Here is a 21,616-nt window from a genome sequence, read left to right on the forward strand (position 1 = left end):
TTACTTTTAACATGCACTTCATGTTCTACATTTTGCTTCAGATTTTGCCATCATTGGATTGTACCACGGCACTTGATGTGCACATAAAATAATGCACGCTTCCATTCCTTTCTCATAACACCTTCGAAATAAACCATTTTTGCTCCTAATTGTATCTTGGGTTTTGTCACACTTCCAGAGATGCTTTGGGTGTCCAGTAACTGTTGCCTCAGGTGATCATGGTTAGCGGAGCAAGGGGGGTTGCAGAGATCGAGGCGGGCCTGTGGGAGGGGGCCAAGGCTGTGGAGCCAGCCATCGAGGGTGGGGCAGTGATAGGGGATACGAGGGTCATGGAGTTGATCAGCGATCAGGAGGCCAATAGTGTGCAGCTACTGCACATGCATGGCCCACTTAGCGCTATGCTGCCGTTTTCTCCAGCGGGAATAGGTCCTGTCCACTGATTTTTCACGAGATTCATACCAGTGCACTCTGCAATGCACGCAGAGTGGGAGATTCAATTTGTTTTTACACAAGTCTGACATTTAGAATTTTTCTGGGGAGAATCCCACCCACGTCCTTCAGACAGTGGGAAGAAACCAGAGTACCTGGAGGAATCCCACACAGACAGGGGGAGAATGTGCAGACTGCACCGTCAGTGATCCAAGCCATGAATCAAACTCTGGTCCCTGACTGCTGTGAGGCAGCAGTGCTAACCACTGTGCCACCCCATGCTCCTTAATCTTTTATCCTCTTTAACTGGTGTAGATCCTCTATAATGCCATGGACATCCCAAATTAAATGAGAATCCATAAGAATTAAGCATTAGGTCAGTAGAACAGATTTTCAAATATTTTCATTTTTTATTTTACGTTTCATTTTCTCTTTTGAATGCACTTCAAAGTTAACTTTATTATTTGACCTGACTTGACATTGCAGCAGCTGACAAGAATTTGCTGTCAAGTCTTGAGTTCCCTCATCCGCTTACACTTCATGGCATTGGCCTAATGGCACTTCCATTTTTGTAAACAGTCACTGCTGTAACATTGTCAACTCTGTAGGGTTTTGCAATTGACTTTTCTTTAAAAATAAAAATGCATTTTGCGATTTGGTGCGAGTGTTTTGACTTCTCCTTTTGCAAAGATTAACGGAGCAAAGCCCTTGACTTTCCATCTCAACTTCCCGTTCAACTTCCCGAATTCCTCAAGGAATTCCTGTTTCTCTCAATGTCAGTCACAGGAGAGCAGGCACATGAATACACAGGATGATAAACATTGAAATATTGGGCACTTCCAAGCATTGTTTCTGGCACAAACCTGGACTCACTCCACTCGGTTTGATATCAATCTATATTTCTATTTCCATTGTCACCTTGGTCAGCAATATTTCTTATTATGCTACTGCAGGAGGCAGTGGCACAGTGGCATTCTCATTGGATAAACCAGTGCCCCAGAGCAAGATCTGAGGACTTGGGTTCAAATTCCACCATCACAGCAAATGGTGAAATTAGAATTCAATAAAATTTGGAATTGAAAGTCTAACGGTGACCACAAAACCATTGTCGGTATTCGTAAAAACCCACCCTTACCTGGCCTTCATGTGGCTCACATCCTGTAAAATGAATTTTTGATAATAATCTCTTTCTGTGACGTTAATCAAGTCCAGGAACTTTGCAGATTTCTAAAATGTGTTTATAAAAGCGTTCAAAGATAAAGCGGCTTCTTTTTTGATAGTAAAGCTGGAGAAGAGTTACAAAGTTTTAAATTACACCGTCATGGATGACTAATTCGTTACTCACTCATTTATCAGAAACATCCGACTGGCTTGTTTTGAGAGCTTCATGATATTGTAGCAAAGCTCCATTCTTAAAACAATTCATTATCCGTTCCATTCCTTATTCTGAATTCCAAATAGCTTGATCCAATTATCTGACAACTCGGTGAATTATTTAGCTTAAAATTCCTAATTTCTTTTGTTACTCATTTTGCTTAATTGAAATAATGGAATAACTTGGGTGTTAAGCACAGCAAAAGCTGAATGATCGAAAAGAGACCACAGATTAAACTGCTATTGCTATTGAAAAGATATGGGGGAGTTAAATCATCTTTTGTATTGCTTTACTAATGACTATGGTAGGAGGTCTATACACTCCCAGTTGATTAGGAATCCATTACCTTGTCCTATTTAATAACTGACTGTATTGTAATCAATCCTCAGGGAGGAGTGTGCGGCTGCGAGAAAGGTTACGTAGAAGTAATGACTCCTTATGGATTCCTTGACTACTGCACTAAAATTCCTGGACAAGAGGAAAAGAAAGCTGACGTTAAGACTAGTGTGGGGAGGAACAAACTGAGCAACTCAAAATTCCAGGCGTTTTTTAAAGGCTGGTCCATTGATCCTTTTGATCCTGGTAAGAATTATATTCAAAATAAGCGGGAGGGGACATGTTGTGAAGCTGCTATGTGTATTAACTGGAGTTGGTGATTGAGGGTTGTCTGCATTTCTGGATTGATTAAGGACCGCATTCTCCAATCTCGCCCGCAGTTGGGATTCTCCGGAGGCTCTGCAGTGAATGGAGATTTGGCTAAGTGCCAAATTCTCCCATCCCGCTGGCAGCGATGGCAGGGCGCAAAGGAGCGGAGAATTCAGGCATAAGTAGGTGGTTGGAGAAAGGGAGAATAATGGGAATGCTGGAGGTGGAATATAAAAACCTGGTGGGATTTATCATAAAACCCAATGTGTGTTTCGCGGTAACAGGAGGCAGTCCACCATTGGCTGGCGGCAGCGGAGCTTCTGGTCCTGGTGCTGTCGGTGGAATTTCCCATTGGATTCACCCCTTGCTCCTGGGAAAAACCCGGAGGGGGTGCACTGTCGATGGGACAGGAAGATCTCATTGGTGTAAATGACCAGAAAGTTCCAGTCATCATCATGACTGGTTTTGCTCAACAACCTAGTTCTCTGTTGTTACTTCTTTGAAATGTTCAGCTTCTTTGAGAAGTCTATTCTGCAGATTTATATTCTAAAGGGAGCGGATATCAAAAACCAAACCTTCCGCTGCATTGACAAGCCACCATCATCAGCCATATAGCATGTGTGCAATTTTTTATACTTCTAAAATGGGACAGAAATGTTTTCCAGCAACTTTATTTATTTACATTCTTCTCATACTTTAAATGAGCAATTATTGTTTAAAGCATGAGAGTTGACAGTATAATTGGGCAAATTGTTTCAGAGAAGCTACTTATTGAGTTTGATGGCACAAAGCAGCCCACCTCCAACTGAAGCAACCTACAGTATTCAATCTGTCTCTCCTAATGTTAATTTCCTTCCTTTGTAAAGTATTAGCTAACAAATCATCTAAACTTAGCATTTGAGCAAAGGTATTTTTAGGAACAAATCTTAAGTTCCAAGGAAGTGAAACAAGGGTGTGAGTCTATTTGAAGACCACAATTCGGGGTGAAAACTGGATTTGCAGTTTCTAAATCACTGGAGAAAAATAGTGGTGTTACATTACGGGGGAGGAGCTCCATCTGCCTACTCCTGTAATTCCTCACAGCTATGTTATGGATATTTCTCTGGGGGCATTCCTGGGAAATCCCAGAATTCCGCACAGCCCACCCATGATTCCTGGTCTGGAGGGTATTAGGCTATGAGGAGAAGTTGGATAAACTCAGTTTGGTCTCACTGGAACGACAGAGGTTGAGGGGTGACCTGATAGACGTTTACAAGATTATGAGTGGCATGGACAGAGTGCATAATCAGATACTTTTTACTAGAGTAGAAAAGTCAAGTACTAGGGGACACAGGTTTAAGGTGCGGGGGGGGAAATGTTTAGAGGAGGTGCACAAGGCAAGTTTTTTACACAGAGGGTGGTGAATGTCTGGCATGCGGTACCCAGGGAAGTGGTGGTGGGAGCAGGTACAATAGCGGCATTTAAAGGACAACTAGATGAATACATGAATAAGATGGGTATGGAAGGATACGTGATTGCGTACAGTTTTAGTTTAGGCAGGCAGCATGATTGGGGTGGGTTTGGAGGGTCGCTGGACCTGTTCCTGTGCTGAACTGTTCTTTGTTCTTTGATTGTCTCAGCAGGGCTTTTGTCATTGTTCTGCTCCCTGGGTTTTATGCCTGAACAGCACGTGCAACGCAGGTATAAGGAAAAATGGCTGCTGATCCTGTGTGCCTGTTGTGTACTGAAAAGCACAGTCCCTGAATGTCCTGTATGGTCTTGTAGGTGGCTGCAGCACTGCAGAGGGCTTATCAAAGTTAGCTGCATTTTGCTGAAAGAAGACATTTTGTCAAAGCTTTTTGTCATAATGTGGTGTACAGATTTCAGTGCCAGTGTGATGCTAGGCCATATGTCCTAAAGACTGAGGATCATAGCAAACAGTATGTCTCTTCCACTGTTCACAGTGGGCAAAATACAGAGCATCCCCAAGCAGACCGTATTTGCGCAATGCAAAACATGGTATCTTAACATTAGATGTGATTCTGTGATTGCGCCACTTGTACTAAATAATAAGAACGTAAGAACATAATCCTCAGCATGCTAAAAATTATGCTGACAACTAATTTAAGATGATCAGTCTGACATATTTGCGAGTACTGGAAGTTACATATATTAACACACATAGCTCCACTCTTTGCAGACAGAAAGAACTATTTCAGCTAAACAGAATAAATGATAGCCATTCGCAGGTTCATTCCACAGGGAAATGCCTCGACCAATCAGAGTGGCACACTGGTGGGCGTCTCAGTGGCACAGTGGTTAGCACTGCTGCCTCACAGCTCCAGGGACCTGGGTTCGATTCCAGCCTCGGGTCACTGTCTGTGTGAAGTTTGCACATTCTCTCCTGTCTGCATGGGTTTCCTTCGGATGCTCTGGCTTCTTCCCACACTCCAAAGATGTGCAGTTTAAGTTAGTTGGCCATGATAAATTTCTCCATTTTGTCAGGGGTCTCAGAGGGGTTGCGGGATAAGCTCTGGGTGGGATTATTGTCGGCGCAAGCGTGATGGGCCGAATGGCCTCCTTATGCACTGTAGATTCTATGATTCTAATCAGGCTGCCTGGTTGAAATGTCAAACAATGCTTGGCAGCTAACTGTCAGTCACCATCAACTGGTGCATCCTCCATGTCAATACCTCTATTAGTCAGAGTCCAATTGCCGACCAATCAGCACACTTTTCTCATGCAGTATAAGGTTGCTGTATTCTTGTGACTGTCCTAATGAGTGCGAGGTAAAAAACTTCAACAAAATACCTTTCTTCAGCAATACTCAAGTTTTGTCCTGCCAAATGGTGAACTAAGCTGTGTTTGCCAGAGACCAGAGTATTCAAATTTAAAAGTACACTGTTTCAAAATGCTTAAGATTACTGTTTCAACAGCTCCTATTTAGGTGCTTTCTGGTTTAAAAGTCCAAACTCTTCCTGTGATAAAATATGTTAATTTTTGAAGCCTGCCATGAAAGTGGTATGGAGAAAATTCAAAACTAATTTCCCTCCAGTGGAAAACTGATTTTTGGCCTCTCTCTGAATTTCCCACTCAACACAAAACCTGTCACTGGCAAGAGGAAGATGTTTCATTCCAGGTTTCTTACTAAGGACACCTGTTTAGAACACAAGGATATAGGGAGAGAGACAGACAGAGAGAGAATGAGATCCAGACAAACAAAGGAACACGGTCGAAGATCCATCAGCAGGCAGAGAATTTGGGTTAGCATTTACCTGTCTATTTGAAGAACCAAACCAATTTTCATTGCAGAGGTTAGACTATCCTCCACCAGAGTGAAGCAAGAGAAACATGTTACTGCATGCAGCAAATCTTCATCAGTCACCAATCTTCCTTCAGTGCAGCAAAAAGTAATCACAGACCTGCAGCGCTGAAAACATCTTCTTGGAAGAAGCAGGTGTGAAAGTGAATGAATTAACTTTTTAAAGACCTAAGTGGTGTGGCACGATAGCACAGTGGTTAGCACTGCTGCTTCACAGCACTAGGGACACAGGTTCAGTTCCTGGCTTGGGCCACTGTCTGTGTGGAGTTTGCACATTTTTCCTGTGTCTGCGTGGCTGTCCTCCCACGTTCTGAAAGACGGGCTGGTTAGGTGCATTGACCCGAACAGGCTGTGGCGACTAGGGGAATTTCACAGTAACTTCATTGCAGTGTTAATGTAAGGCTTACTTATGACTAGTAAATATACTTTACTGCAGGCTACATCTTTTGTAATCACCATCCTTTTTTTGAATGTATGTGTTTCTGTCCAGGTGTGTAAGTGGCTGCAATTGTGACAGCATTTTAGATGTTGAGTAATAAACACTTACCCTTCCTTTTTAAAACTTATGAGAAAACCTGTTGTTCGTTCAGACTTTTTTTTCAAAGCGCACCTGTCTTCAGTCAGATGAGAGGTGGGGAAAGGAGGAACCATCTTACCATCTCTTCCACGTCTGTAACAGCTCTGATATGCTGCGTTCCAATTGCAACCTGCCCAAGAAAATAATCTGTGAAATTAAATCCCTCAGCATTCATTTAAGCTTTAACTCTAAACATGATTGAACTTGTTTTCTCCCACAAAATGTTGTGAAAAGAGAATTGGTTCAAAAAGGTACGTTAAGTTTATAAAATAGCACCTATATTGAAAACCCAATGGGCATGTTCTATGACAGAGCTCTCCATCAGAATTCTACCGCCCCAACCGCCATGGATATTGGAGTGGGCAAGGAGCGGACAGTGGAAAGGCATGTTGACCTTAGTGGGATTTTTTAGTCTCAGGTTGAGCAAGGCCATGAAATCCCACTCCTTAAGCTTAAATTTCTGATTCATGGTCACAAATTCATTGTGTCTTCCAAGCGCATGGAAGTCATCAATGACTGGTGGTGTCCAAAAGCGTTTAGAAAATCAGTTCTTTAGTCTCTAAAGTGATATAAATTGTTAGTATTTAGATCTAAATGAACTAATAGATAAAAACTACAACATGAATGTATTAACCACGATGCTAAGTATACCTCTGTTTTGGGATATTTTACACTAGAAACATTTGTATACGGTATTTTGATGTCTGCAGTTTAATTTTTTACTGAAATGTTTGTATGCAGCAGAGGTAATCTGACAAAATATAGATACTGTGCGATCGTCCATTGAAGGTGCTGACAGCAGGCATTTTTCTTTCTGACAGTTAATGGGTTCTTCATTAAAACCATAATGTTTGAACTTCTAAATCCTGAACATACTCTTTAAGCATTGTTGCACAGCGTGTGCTGCTCATATGTTAGCCCCTGAATTACTGTGCTATGGTGCCAGCTGAAGACACCTTTTCGAAGAGATTGTGGGAAAATAAAGTACTCATGTCCAGGATTCAGCAACATCAATTTTTCATTGTAATTTACCCAAGGAAACAACTTGGACTACAATTCAGTTTAATCTGAACTCCAGTTCTTTACTGGAGTAGTGGGGTTGCTGCCATCATCATGCTGATTTGTGCGATACATACATATAGGTTTTCCAGCAAGATGATGCCTATTACTTTTCTTAGCAAAGACATTGAAAGAAATATTAGGAAGGGCAGCAGTGATATCTTGTGTGCATTTCTGTACAATTTAGTGAGGAAGGTTGTTGTCTAATACTTCAAAAATAAAAAAGTGATAAATATCTCTGCAATCGTAAATTTTCAAATACTGCTGAGCCATTTTGTTGGCAACAAGGGAAAGCAACTTGTGATTATTGATTGGCTTTTCTCATGTTTGTTAATAAAGTGTGTTGCTGAGTTTCTGCCTCATTGGGTAATATAACTTCAGCACTGCTTTGCCATGTTGATAAAGCCACACAGAAAAGCAAAATGGTACGGTCCCACTACATTGTTATTCTCAGGGGGATTTGCTTTTACAGGGGATATAAATTACTTACCAAGGTCCAACAAGGGAACATCTCCCCTGGTGTTTAAGAAGGATTTAAATGTATAACTTGTACTTAAAATAAAAACTATACCCAAAGGATGTGGTAACGTAACATCTGTCACTGGCTGAATGCTGGAATCCATTATTAAGGAAATAATGACATTCAGAAAATCATAGGCCTGAGTCTCTGATGGCCCATGCCCAACTCAGCACTAAATGACGTGTCATGAGGTTGCGAGGGTTTTAGAACATAGAACACTACAGCACAAACAGGCCCTTCGGCCCACGAGTTGCGCCGATCACATCAACACCTACCAATCTATAGACCCATCTATAACCCCCAATCCCATAAAACCCCATATACTCATCCAGAAGTCTTTTAAAAGACCCCAGCGTGTTCGCCTCCACCACCACTGACGGCAGCCGATTCCATTCACTCACCACCCTCTGAGTGAAAAACTTACCCCTAACATCACTTCTGTACTTTCCTCCCCGCACCTTAAATCTGTGTCCTCTCGTAGTGACCATTTCAACCCGGGGAAATAGCCTCTGAGAATCCACCCTATCTATTCCTCTCAACATTTTATAAACTTCTATCAGGTCGCCTCTCAACCTTCGTCTCTCCAGGGAAAAGAGACCCAGCTCCCTCAACCTAACTTCATAAGGCATGCCTCCCAGTCCAGGCAACATCCTTGTAAATCTCCTCTGTACCCTTTCAATAGCTTCTACGTCTTTCCTATAGTGAGGCGACCAGAACTGCGCACAGTATTCCAAATGAGACCTGACAAGGGTCTTATAAAGTTGCAGCTTATAAAGGGTCTTATAAAGTTTTCTGACATCACTGCGCTGCCTCACGATATTAAGGCTGGCGGGGTGTGCACGAATGTCAGAAGCGCACCTGCCACCTATGAGAGGACCAATCAAGACCATTAAAGGTCCAATTGATCTGAATTTTGAGAGGTCAATGCGCTTTTTTGCTCAGCACATGTCACACGTACAGGCAGGATTCAAATTTTATTTATTTTCTGGATGCAGGGCAGGTTAGAAGGTCCAGAAGGAATACAATAGTGAGGATGTAGGAGTTTCAAATTGAGGTGCAAGGCTATGTATTACTGTTCATTTAGTGTAGCATTCTGGCCATTGACATTACTTCCGGAGGCTGAAAACATTATAGAGGCTTTCTGCAGACAGACCCCTTCACAATTGGCAAGCAGAAGATTTGAGATGGACATTGTTTACTCTGCTGGCAGGACCTCCTCAGATGAGGAGCAGAGGACAAGAAGGAAGAGGCGGCTGGTTGCTCACAGGCGGCATAATAGAGTCTGCCCTCAGGACCAAGAGGCACAATCTGAAGGAGTCAATGGCCAGCAGGAGTTACATTGGAGAAGAGTCAGGAGAAGTCACTAAAACCTCTGGAAGAGGGCACAGGCTGACAACCAGCCAACTTGAAATGACAGAGGTCCAGTGCCAATGAAGACTCCACTCTCAAGGGAGACACTGACCTTAATATGATATGGCCCGATGCAGCCTCAAACTATTTAAGTGACTATCCAATGCCCGTGGCACTGCAGTTGGTCACAGTTGTTCTTAATTTTTATGCCTCAGGGTCATTCTAGGGGTTTGGGGATGATCTTTGCTGAGTGTCACAATCTACAGCATACAGTTGTATCAAACATTGGATAGAAGTACTGTTCTGAAAGGTAAATGCCTTTATCCACTGTAAGACAGATAAGGACAGCCAGGTGGAGTGAGGCAAAAAGTTTCACAGCTATAGCAGATTTTCCAAGGATTAATAGAGCCACAGATGTACCCATCAAGGTACGTGGGAATGAATCGAAAGGGGTCCCAGTCACTGAAAGTTAAGGTAGTATGAGCACCATCACAAAGTTTGTGCCAGATATCCTGGGAGTTACCATATTGCATACATTTTATGTCACTTCCAGGTGTCAAAGTTGCTCCTAGCTCCTGGATGCTTGGATGATTGGCTGATGGGGGACAAAGAATGGCCTTTCAAAAGGTGGCTAATGACATCAATCAGACATCCAAGAATGCCTGTAGAGGAGAGGTGCAACTGAAGCCACATCTCCCCTAGGGCAGGAGAAAGAGGATGTGACACTGGTAAATCTGGTTTAATATCATCCTTCAGTATCAAGGGAGGGTCTTCTGGGTCATTTTGTGGTCTGGAGGATGCATGCTTCTCAAATTGGAAATCTGGGTCAGCAACCACTTCCGAATAGGCAACGATAGGATGAGTGGATTTTTATCTGGAGTCTAACACCCACTGCCCCACATTTCTCATGCCCTCCTCGGAGTATCTTCCCTGTCCATTGAGTCATACTTTCCTCTTAAACCCCAGCCTCTTTCCAGCCAATGGATCTTGCTCCACACTCAAGTGCCATCTCCTGGATCTGCTTCTCTGTTGAAGTTAACATGATGTGGAGGTTTTGGACTAGGGTAAACACAGTTAAAAGTCTCACAATACCAGGTTAAGATCCAACAAGTTTATTTGGTAGCAAAAGCCATTAGCTTTCAGAGCGCTGCTCCTTCATCAGATAAGTGGAAGTTCTGTTCACAAACAGGGCATATAAAGACACAAACTCAAATTACAAAATAATGGTTGGAGTGCGAGCCTTTACAGGTAATCAAGTCTTAAAGGTACAGACAATATGAGTGGAGAGAGGGTTAAGCGCAGGTTAAAGAGATGCGTGTTGTCTCCAGACCAAGACAGTTAGTGAGATGTTGCAAGCCCAGGCAAGTCGTGGGGGTTACAGATAGTGTGACATGAACCCAAGATCCTGGCAGAGCCCATCCTCATGTGTGCGGAATTTGGCTATCTCTTGGCTAATCTCTACTCAGCTGAGCAGAGATTGATGGTCTGCTCTATCTATAACTGCCACAACTTGCCTGGGCTTACAAAATCTCACTAACTGTCTTGTCTGGAGATAATACGCATCTCTTTAACCTGTGCTTAACGGTCTCTCCACTCACATTGTCTGCACCTTTACGACGTGTTACCTGTAAAGACTCACATTCCAACCATTATTTTGTAAATTGAGTTTATGCCTTTATATGCCCTGTTTGTGAACAGAATTCCCACTTACCTGACGAAGGAGCAGCGCTCCGAAAGCTATTGGCTTTTGCTACCAAATAAACCTGTCGGACGTTAACCTGGTGTTGTGAAACTTTTTACGAAGGTAACATGGCCTGATTCAGGACTCTAGCGCTAGTTCACCCTCATTCTTGGGCATTGTGGCTCCTTTTATCTTGTAAGGACAACAGTGAGTTCATGAATTTTCCCACTCCATGCCCGAACATAATGTCAATGACCAGAATGCTTCACTAAGTGAACAGTAGTGCACAAACCTACACCTCAATTTTAAGCTCCCACCTCCACTTTGTTATATTCCTTCTGGACTTTCTAATTTTTCAATGTGCTTACTCCACCAAGCCCAAGCACATTGCTGTGCCCTTCCATATATGTCTGCCATCCTGTCTACTCTCTTGCAGCCTTTAAGGGCACAGGAAGCTCAAGCTTTATACCTGAGAGCCTTATCAAGTACAAGCAAAAACATTAACATTTAATCAAGGTTAGATGATATCTCAATGCTCACCCTCGCAGAGTGGAGAAGGTCATTGACCTTCTTCCTACACTGTGTCCGGCTCCTTCAGACCACCCATGGCCACTGACTAGAAATGTCACCTGTGACCAAGCTTTCTTGTGGAAGATGTGGAAGCTCTTTAGCTGTCTTGTGACAGTAAGGATTTCCTGTCAACTACTGAGAGCCTCCAGTGGAAACCGCTGGCTCTGTGAAGTGGGGGGGATGATTAGCTTTTGAGTGCTGAAGATATTTCCATATCCTAGGCTCATTTTCCTGCCCACAATTCTGACCACAGTCATCATTATCCCTTTAAGGTTGACAAAATCTCTTCCACAGATCCTGCAACATGCAAGTCTTTGAGCAACTCAGTTTAAATCCCTGACCCCTGCCACACACATTTGGGTACCTGCCATCATTCCCACACCCCTACCCACACTCCACTCTGGCTACGCTGAGCCTATCAGCACAGGTTTCATGCTAGCCCATTGTTAATTGGCCAGCTAATGAGTAATCGCTCCCAGGTGCCAATTGAAGCTGGGAGTAGAACTCTCATCCACTTCCAGTCCCACCAATTGTGCTCTCCCAATAAGCTGATAATTTACAACCTCATATAATCAAACAGGGTCAACATAGTTTCGTTAAAGGGAAATTTTGTTTGACAAATATATTTGTGTTCTTTGAGAATGTAACAAGAAGGATGGATAAAGGGGAACCAGTAGATGAAGTGTATCTGGACTCCCATAGGTAATTTGATAAGATGCCACATGAAAGATCATATTGTTGGGATAATATATTAGCATGGGTAGATGATTAGCCAACCTAACAGGAAACAGAGAAGTTGCATGGGTCATTTTCAAGCTGGGGCCTGAAATTTTATTGATCTCTATTAATGAAGAGAATTTACATGTACTGTGTATTTGTACATAGGTTACATTAGAAAAATGATCACATGTAATTAAAATAGTGTCAACATAACTACATCTGTGGCAAGACATTGACTCCTATTGGAAAATACTCTACTGCACAGTCCCTGCCAACCTTGCGCATGGATGTGAATGTTATCAAGAGTGATGGGATGTTGCTGTCGAACCATAGATAAAATAAATTGGTCAGGGGTAACACTGTTGCAACTCAATTTAAATCCAGCATAAGAATTTTGCTATAATTTGATTGAAAAGATAGAATTGAGACAGCAACCTCACTCAGAGAAGCTTAAATGATGGATAGGGGGTGCACAAATTATCTATATTGGTGCAGTTGGGGAGTGTTTTTTTCCTGAATTGAGCTAAATTGGTTTGTCAGAATGGGGCGGAGTGAGTTTTGTTTTTATATTCAGACAAGCCAGATTGATTATCAAAGTGCTTGAAGCCTTGATACTGTACACAAAAAATGCTCAAGTAGAAAATATGCCTTGCCTCAATTAACATAAATTTTCACTGATGTCCACCTTGGAGGGCGGAAACAGAACAACTGATGTGACATTTGGCAGAAAGCAAGTGATAATGCATAGACTCGGGGAGATTGGAAAAGTTTGCCCTGTTGTTCTGAAAGCATTGCGTGCATTTGTGAATATGACTGAGATTGATCCACCCATCTAACTGCTTGGTGTGGAAAGACATCCTGTCAAATATTATTGCAATATTCTTCCAGAGAATCTGACATCCATTTTTTCTAGCCATTTCCTTGCTATTTTATGTACTATTCTTCTAACCAGAATTATTTTTCAATTATATGTGTTTATTAGAATTAGCAGCAACATGAAGAGCACCAGGGGTATTGCCTTCATTTTAAATTAATTACTTAATTCTATATTATAAACATAATACATAATACATTATAAATATACAATACGTTCAAACTTTGCAGTTCACGGCACTAAATATCCAATATGAGTGTACACAACCTTTAATTCGAACTAATATGTGTCATACAATATTTTAGTTATCAGAAGAACACATGAATATAAGAGCAGGAGCAGGCCAACCAGCCCCTGAAGCCTGTTGTGACATTTAATAAGGTTATGGGTGACCTGATGGTAACCCCAAATCTACATCCACCTGCCCTCATAACACATCATTCCCTTGTTTACCAAAAATCCATCCACCCCTGCCTTAAAATATTCAAAGATTCTGCTGCCACTACCTTTCAATGAAGAGAGTCCCAAAGACTCGTGACATTCTGAGAGAAGAAATTCCCCTCATCTCCATTTTAAACAAGCAACCCATCATCTGCTGATATTTTACGTCACTGATCAGTTTTTCCAGGCACTTTATATCCTTGAACTTCAATAGATGTTCCAGTATGCATTCAAAACACAGAAAGGAACAGAGCTGCTGTTGGGTCACTGGGTTCTGACTCATATTACAATGCCTAGATGATGTTGCTTATAGGTAATGTTGTTTGTTATATTGCTTTTCTTTTGTGGAGGTGGCACTTGGTTTTATTACAGATCAGAGATGCTTTGCAGTAAGATGAGTCATACAGAGCTTCCATAGGTTGTCCTTGTATAAATTTGTTGCATAATAGACTCTGCAGCCTTTAATTATTTCTAATCCATAATGCTAACAGAATTGGCTGAAGATTGTATAAAATTAATGACTCACGCTCATTGACAATTTCCTACAATTGAGCAGTATTTCCTGTCACTAAAATTTGTATGAATCTTGTTGCACCAATCAACTTGCGAGACTTGAAGTAGACTAGATTTAAACAATATGAAGGAAATGTTCCAGGTAGTTCAGCAATAGCGTAACTTAATGCTCTGCAGAGCCTTGGTTGTTTAGGCTTAAACAAGAGGCTTAATTTGGGTGCGTGAAATGAAAGTGCTTGGAAAAATAATATTCATTATTTACGGTAGTGGGGTAGCTCAGTGCCAGGGATCCAGGTTCGATTCCCGGCTTGGCCCACTGTCTGTGTGGAGTCTGCATGTGTAGGTTTCCGCCGAGTGCTCCGGTTTCCTCCTGAAGAACATGGTAGTAACATTTGACAGGATGTTTTTCCACAGCAAGCAGTTAGACAGATGGGTCAATCTCTGTCATATTCACAATTACACACAATGCCTTCAGAGGAGCAGATCAAACTTTTCCAATCTTCCCATGTCTACACATTACCATTTGCTTTCTGCCAAATGTCATATCAGTTGTTCTCTTCGAAGGTGGGTGTCAGTGAAAATTTATGTTAATTGAGGCAAGGCAAGTATTTTACTTGAGCATATTTTGTGTACAGTGACAAGGCTTCAAGCACTTTGATATTCAATCTGGCTTGGTCTGAATATAAAAACAAAACTCCCTCTGCCCCATTCTGACAAACTAATGGTTAGCTGCACTGGCCTTGGTAAATTCCCACTCAGTGTACGTGAAGAGGCATTGGAGCATGGTGATGAGAGGATTTTCACAGTACCTTCACTGTAGTGTTAATGTAAGCCCACTTCTGACACTAATGAATAAACTTTAAACGAATGTGTTGTGCAAGGCTAAAATTTTATATTCACATAAGTTGGGAATGGTTTTGAAATTTGACTTCATAACTACTGTTTAATTGTATTTCAAGGATCAAAAATCATTCAAAACATAATCAGTTGAGATAAAATAAGGCAAAAGTCAGAAGTGGAACGTGTAGGGAGTGTGTTGTATGTGATGGGGATGATGGGGGAATTGCTGGGTGGTGGGTGATAAAGTGAACTGAATGGGCCCTATTTTACCATTTTGACTCTAAATGCTGGGTGGACTTGAAACTGGGAGTGTTTCAGATCCGACATTTAGGCCTGTTCTCAGGTGCCCCTTAAGCACTCTGCCTGAAAAAAATATCAGCAATTCTGAAGCCTGTGGGCAGGATTTAATGCACCTGAAATCCTGCAGCTCTGATCAGTGCCATCAACTGTGCATGCTCAGAAAATAAATGATATTCCTCTACAACATCGCACCCGGGCCGGATAATGCTTCCCCCGGCCCCCACCGACATTGCCCCACTCCCATTACATTACTGACCCCCTTATCCCCAGCCACTAAGACTGATCGCGAGCGAGCTCCTCTCCTCTTCTGCTTCATTGATCACAGACAGAGTGGAAGCGGATTCCCCCTTCATCCTCACTGATCTCAAGCAGAAAGCCATCAGACCCATCTTACCGCCCTGCCCACCACCCCCCACCCCCACCTGTCCCGACCTCACCACCTCTCCAATCTCAAGCAGAGAGCCATCGGACACTCGGCACTTACCTCCTCACTAGCTGGACCACCCAAATTGGAATTTTGTCGAGTATATCTGTTTCGTACCAATTCTGGATGGGTGAATGCAGTGGGAAGGGTGAAGTGCCAGCAAGGTTGGGCATGCAGCCCATTAAGTCAGTTTAAATGCATGCAAATGCATTTAAATGGCTGTTGGGCCAATTTAGGGTATGGGCTCAGTTGCGGCCATTTTTGGGCCTTAGTAAACGGGAAACTCGCACAGAGGTGGGTGCGGATCGCACTACCCACCTCATGCCCGACTTTACCAAGTTTTTGAGCCCAAAAACGGGTGCAACTTGATGGTAAAATTGGGCCCAATGTGTTCAACATCCAGAAACATTCAGAAACAAGGAGACTAGGACTTCACCAGTGTTTAATAGTGTTTAGTTGACTTTTGGAGCCAATGAAATAAAAAGTGCAACAACGGGTCCATGTATATTTTAATGCCAGTGTTACTCTATGCATTGCTCAGTAGAGCACAGATATCAATCAAAGTGAAGCTGATTCATTGGAGTCTGTGGAATGGTTGCTAACCTAACAATAATGTAACAATTGATGATTCTACCACTGAAATTCTGATGGTCAGAAATCCCTTGGTCATATTGCATGATTGTTGGTGGGGAAGAATCTTCCACAAATACATAGCACAGCACTGCGGGTATCAATGCAAGCTTGAATAAGGCTTGTGAAAATGTTATCTTATTATAGCATGTTGTAGTCTGAAAGGATTATGTCCAGTCAATGGCGGGCAGTTTTGATAGGGGTTAGGGAATTCTCGAGTACTGACGCACCTATGATGAAGGTGAGGCAATATATTCTCATCAAGATGATGTGTAACATGGGAGGGAAACTGAATGTTGATAGCGCTACTACTGTGATGCCCTTGCTGTTCGTGCTGGTCGTATTCATCATGTATCAAACTGCTTAAGACTGACTATTCAAAGCCAGTATAACATCTTGAGAGGAAATGCCAGTGTTGTACCAATGTAGTAAAATTTACCCAAAGCTCAGAATTCTTCAGTGCGTATTTTTCCAGTTCTTTCACCACCTTGATATCTGTGTGAGATTGTCAGTGTAATGAACAGTTCAATGTTCAGACCCTACACTTAGAATAAACGAGATATAACCACTCATTTCACACTGGAAAAAAACAACTCAGTCAGCACAGATGAAATGTTTTTATTCTACTTGTCTTGTCCGCATTCAAACTTGGTCTCTGAGCTAAAATGACAGTGTTCTGGCTCACTACACCAGCCATTTCACTTTCAAAATTCACTTGCTTTCATTCCTGGAATGGAAGGAATTATTTGCCCTGTAACTATAAGGAAATACCACTTCTCAAATCGTTAAGAAGAATGGAAAGTTGCAGGATTTTGGTCAAGTTACCATTTAAAATTATTTTTTTCTCATTGATTCTCAGTGAGCTATGAACTTCCTTCACAGCTGTTCCATCTGGCACATGCTTCATTGTCTCCGACTCTTGGGCATAATATTATTTGCAGAAAGCATGAAGAACACTGAATGGTGGGGCATTCGCTCACTTGCAATTATCTTTTAGTAAGCCAATCAACTCCAAAATGTTATATTCTCTGCAGATTGGTACAAAAACTACCTTCATTCTTAAATGTTAAATCTATTTAAATCGAACCCTTTGTTTTTTTTTGACATTTCTTTGACAGATGGTAAACCAAAGGTCTGGGTGTATGGAGTGTCTGCTGCCATAGTAGTCCTCATTATCTTTGTTACTCTCCTGTCATATCTGGTCTGGTAAGTTTAGTAGACCAAGCAATTTATATTTTCAATGTTATTTCTACTTCTAATGATTAATGTATATTATGATTTTCACGACTGTATCATTATTTTAGTGCCTAGGGTGTATTATATGATTGGAATAACATTTCAACTAATTGACAACAATGTTCTTTCTAGTTTCAAGATTTATTTTTGGAAATCTTGAAAGGTAATATACTCTGTAAAGCAGATACAGTAAGTTGAGGCAAATAAATCATTTCTATGCTGTTTTACAATAAGACAAACCGTACCTTTGTTTTAAAATGGTGGCCACAGAATGAGATTTCTTATTAGTTAGATCAGAATCAATGGGATTGATAGTTTGCTCCGTAAAATATAAAATCAGTTGTTTATTAACTCCATGAGATCTTGATTTATTTGGCATACCAGATAGATGCATCAAACTGTTGAATAGTATCAGAGAGCTTTGATAACTTTGTCAATCCAAATCTGCCTGTGATACACCCTATGTTATCCTAATTCCAAAATGAAAATGTAATCATGAATTGATCACTTATGCAGTACCCTTCAAAACAAGGGTTGCAGTTTATAAATCCTGTGTACTCCCATTATGGAATCCTTCCATTTGCATGGCAATATATATGGAAATTTCCAACATGGGTGGGCATTTAAACTCTTTCTACCCTTCTGAAACCAGACAGTGCAGGAATTGAAATCAAGGCAATTCATTTCTCATTATTTTTCTGGCCCTTGGCTATCCTAACTAGGTAGAAGCCTCAAGAACTTACGCTAATTGAGATCTTATTGCAGAGATAAATGCCAAAAATTAACAGTATAATCTAATGTGGGTTCCATTCAGTAGAAGCTTTCAGGTTCTCCAAAGTAAGTAAAACAAATCGTTGTTTTTGGTCACAAGAAGAGCGTGAGTGCTCTGACAAAGCTAGTCCTGTCCCATGCATCTTCTCTACAATGTTCCTCAAACCATCCTGAACCCTGAAACACCGACCTTACATGTTGCCCAGTACTGCACTGATGAGCTGTTTTAGGAGGTCTGTTTAAGGGCACATCATTCACCAGCTCTGTTTAAATGAGGCCTGGATAATAAAAAGGCCTCGACTTCACTTGATACCTCCAGGATGCACTCCCACCAGTTAGCTGTCCTGGAGTTAGAGGGCGGTCTGTGATGCTACTGTAATTCCAGTGCAGTGCCAAGTTTAAAAATGGCTTGTTTGAATTTTTTTAAGCTTAATATCAAACTGTTTCACTGTTAGGAGAAATTTGACACTCCCATAATATTGTTCAATAAAGTAAAAAAAAACAGATTGCTTATTATAAGTCCAATCTTGTGTACGTGTGCAGACTGGCTGAACTCTTTATGGTACAACTCAAATTACTGGCTGAACATTGCATGATAGAGATGTTGGTTTCTATTTACTATTTGTATCATCCATCAGAAATGTAGGCAACGGATAGCTACTATTTGTTTCTTTGAGACAGGATTGATGAATTGTGTAGGTGGATCTGTGTTCTGTTTGAGATGTGTTTCTATTTACCAGCAGTAGTGAAGGTTGTGCGGGGTTAGTCATTATTATTATTGCTTACCTTTTGCAGCAAGAAACCAAAGCAGCAGACACGTCCAGCTCCCCAGCAAAAGCCTCTGACTTTAGCCTATGATGGAGATATGGACATGTAATGAGTTCAGGAGAAAAGACTCTTCCTTTGTTCTGTTCACATTCATGGGATGACAGAAGCCTTAACCTTACTTCAGTGTCACAAGCACGAGCTATGAAGGCAAACCTCAAAAGCTGCTTTGAGAAATGTCTCATGAACTACTCTATTTCTGAGGAGAGAAACAATTTTCAGAAGATCCAAATGTGCTCTTATATAGAAACTTGAAAGTCGAGAAATCAAACGCAACTGAAAATGGCTATTAGAATCTCATTCATTCGTTGAGATGTTAAGCATATGAAATGAGTACCAAGACTGGTTAAACAGCATCTAGTGTTCAATTTTCACATTTACAAATGGGAGAAAAGATTGCGTACAATTTCCACCACACAGTTCTGAAGACAACCCGAACGGAATCATGTTGCATTTACAATCTGTTAGCTGTGAAAGCATTTCTGAAGGCAAACGTGGCTTTTTGCCTAACAAGTATTTGGATCAGAAAGGAACTATTGAACATTCTGTGGAATACTCTGCACTATATTAGTGCACCGTGATTTCCTGCATTTAATGAACAAACACAAACCGATTATGTACAGTATCAAGGATTTTAATATTCCATAAAGCTTGGTCTCCTCAAGTGACTTCCTCTGAAAGAGAAATGTATTAGTCTTATCAGAGAAGAGATGCAAAGTGTTATGTTGTGGAGCTTTAATGAGTATTTTGTAATGAATCTTTTTCTCAAATGAGATAAGACCCAACATTTAATTAGAAATTAAAGTGCTCCTGATAGAATAGTAAGAATCCTCGGCAAGTGAAGATGTTTTTTTTCAATAGAGAATAATAAATGGTTCGTGCATTTATGGCTCCAGTTCCATTTCTAATTCTTATGAAGCGTAAGACATGACCAAGTGTAAATAATGTGCTGGCTCTACACCAAATGAAATAGCTCATTGAGTGATTAAACATTTAATTAGCATATTTTCCGGATTTTCCATCATTGTTTTCTGATCCACTTGGTGCATTTAAAGTGACAAGATCCAGTAAAATAATGATTTTTTAAAATTTTCCCTGTAAAAGTTTTATGATAAAATTAAACAATCCCTCACTGGAGGTTGATACTTCAATGGTGGTTTCAGTATAGTTTGAGCTCAAAAGATAGGTTCCTTTAAATTTGGCTTAATGAATTTGGCCACCTGCCTGGGAAACAATTATTTTATTATTACGGTAGTTGTGCGGTTCAAATCACAAATATTAATATAGCTTTTAATGATCTTCATTCGTGAGCCTCAAGAGAGCAGTTATCGCAGCTGGTAAAGTGTGTTTGTTATTTTGGAATGTATTTAGTGCTCCAGGTGGGAACCAATTCAATGTATTTTCTTGAAAATAAACCAGAAAGCAGGTGCTTAGATGCTGGATGCTTGTTTTCTCTTGTTGTGCACTACATTAGGCATTCCGTTAATGGGATGCTGAATGCTTTTTCAGTGGTCAGTCTGGATATTTTGAGTTTCTGATCCTTGGAATTTCAAATTCAGAGAACTGAACCTCAGAATTTAGAGAAAACGGAAAGTCAGAATTGTTTTAGACCAGAGAGGCTGAAGTGTTTGTTTCGAAGCTCCCTGTTAATGCAAGTAAAGTTTATTTAATAGTCACAAGTAAAGCTTACATTAACACTGAAATGAAGTTACTGTGAAAATCTCCTAGTCGCCACACTTCGGCACCTGTTCAGTTCAATGCACTTAACCAGCACATCTTTTGGACTGGGAGGAAAACAGACCACCCAGAGGAAACCCATGCAGATACAGGGAGAACATACAAACTCCACACAGACATTGACCCAAGCCAAGAATTGAACCCAGGTCCCTTGAACTGTAAGGCAGCAGTGCTTAACCACTGTGCTACTGTGCCACATGTAAAGATGTCCTTAGAAGGTTCTTTGTTAATAAAATTACCCTGAGCAAAAAACAAGAGCAAAAATAAAACACAGTTTTGGTACGGTCAACCTCCTGATTGCCAATGTCCCACAGCATAAAATTACGTTTCATTCTCTATTAATTGATACTAAGTTGACCAATATCCCTCTGAATGACTTCAAAATTGCTGATGCAGGAAACTAGAAAGTACTTCACCAACCCATTAACAAGTCTGCTACTAAATTTGCGACTGGGCTGTATTGAATTGGGAAGAGGGAGCTTCACGCCACATTCAACTTCTGGTTTGCCTCATTGGTATATCAGCTGAAAGTTGTTGACCTGAGTTAAGAGCTCTTCAACTTATTTAGTTCATAATAATAGTGGCAAATTTGGGAAATGCTAGTGCATAAAATTTGTTTTTACTGCTATAAATGTCCTAGGTGAGCTCCTATGAAAATGCACATCGTTTGTGAAATTAATCATTTAAACTGAATTCAATGTGGGCGCTAGGTAACACTAAAAAGCCCATTGGATTTCTTGTTGTATGTCCCAGCATTGTTTGTTTACAAAATTTATCAGCATTCTTTGACTCGTTTCT

At 41.0% G+C, this 21,616-nt stretch overlaps 1 protein-coding gene across 1 annotated transcript in view; it reads left to right on the forward strand.

Annotated features, from left to right (window-relative positions):
• thsd7ba (thrombospondin, type I, domain containing 7Ba) overlaps positions 1 to 20,496 on the forward strand; it is a 769,281-nt gene extending 748,785 nt beyond the window's left edge. The window contains exons 26-28 of the mRNA XM_080198282.1: positions 2,194 to 2,386; positions 17,368 to 17,455; positions 19,052 to 20,496. Of these exons, the coding sequence (XP_080054408.1) occupies positions 2,194 to 2,386; positions 17,368 to 17,455; positions 19,052 to 19,133 (363 nt within the window). The 3' untranslated portion in view covers positions 19,134 to 20,496. The remainder of the gene's footprint in view (positions 1 to 2,193; positions 2,387 to 17,367; positions 17,456 to 19,051) is intronic.
• The last annotated feature ends 1,120 nt before the right edge of the window (positions 20,497 to 21,616 follow it).

This window comes from Carcharhinus amblyrhynchos, chromosome 11, assembly GCF_965287045.1.
Source record: "Carcharhinus amblyrhynchos chromosome 11, sCarAmb.v2.hapA, whole genome shotgun sequence".
Lineage (NCBI taxonomy): Eukaryota > Metazoa > Chordata > Chondrichthyes > Carcharhiniformes > Carcharhinidae > Carcharhinus > Carcharhinus amblyrhynchos.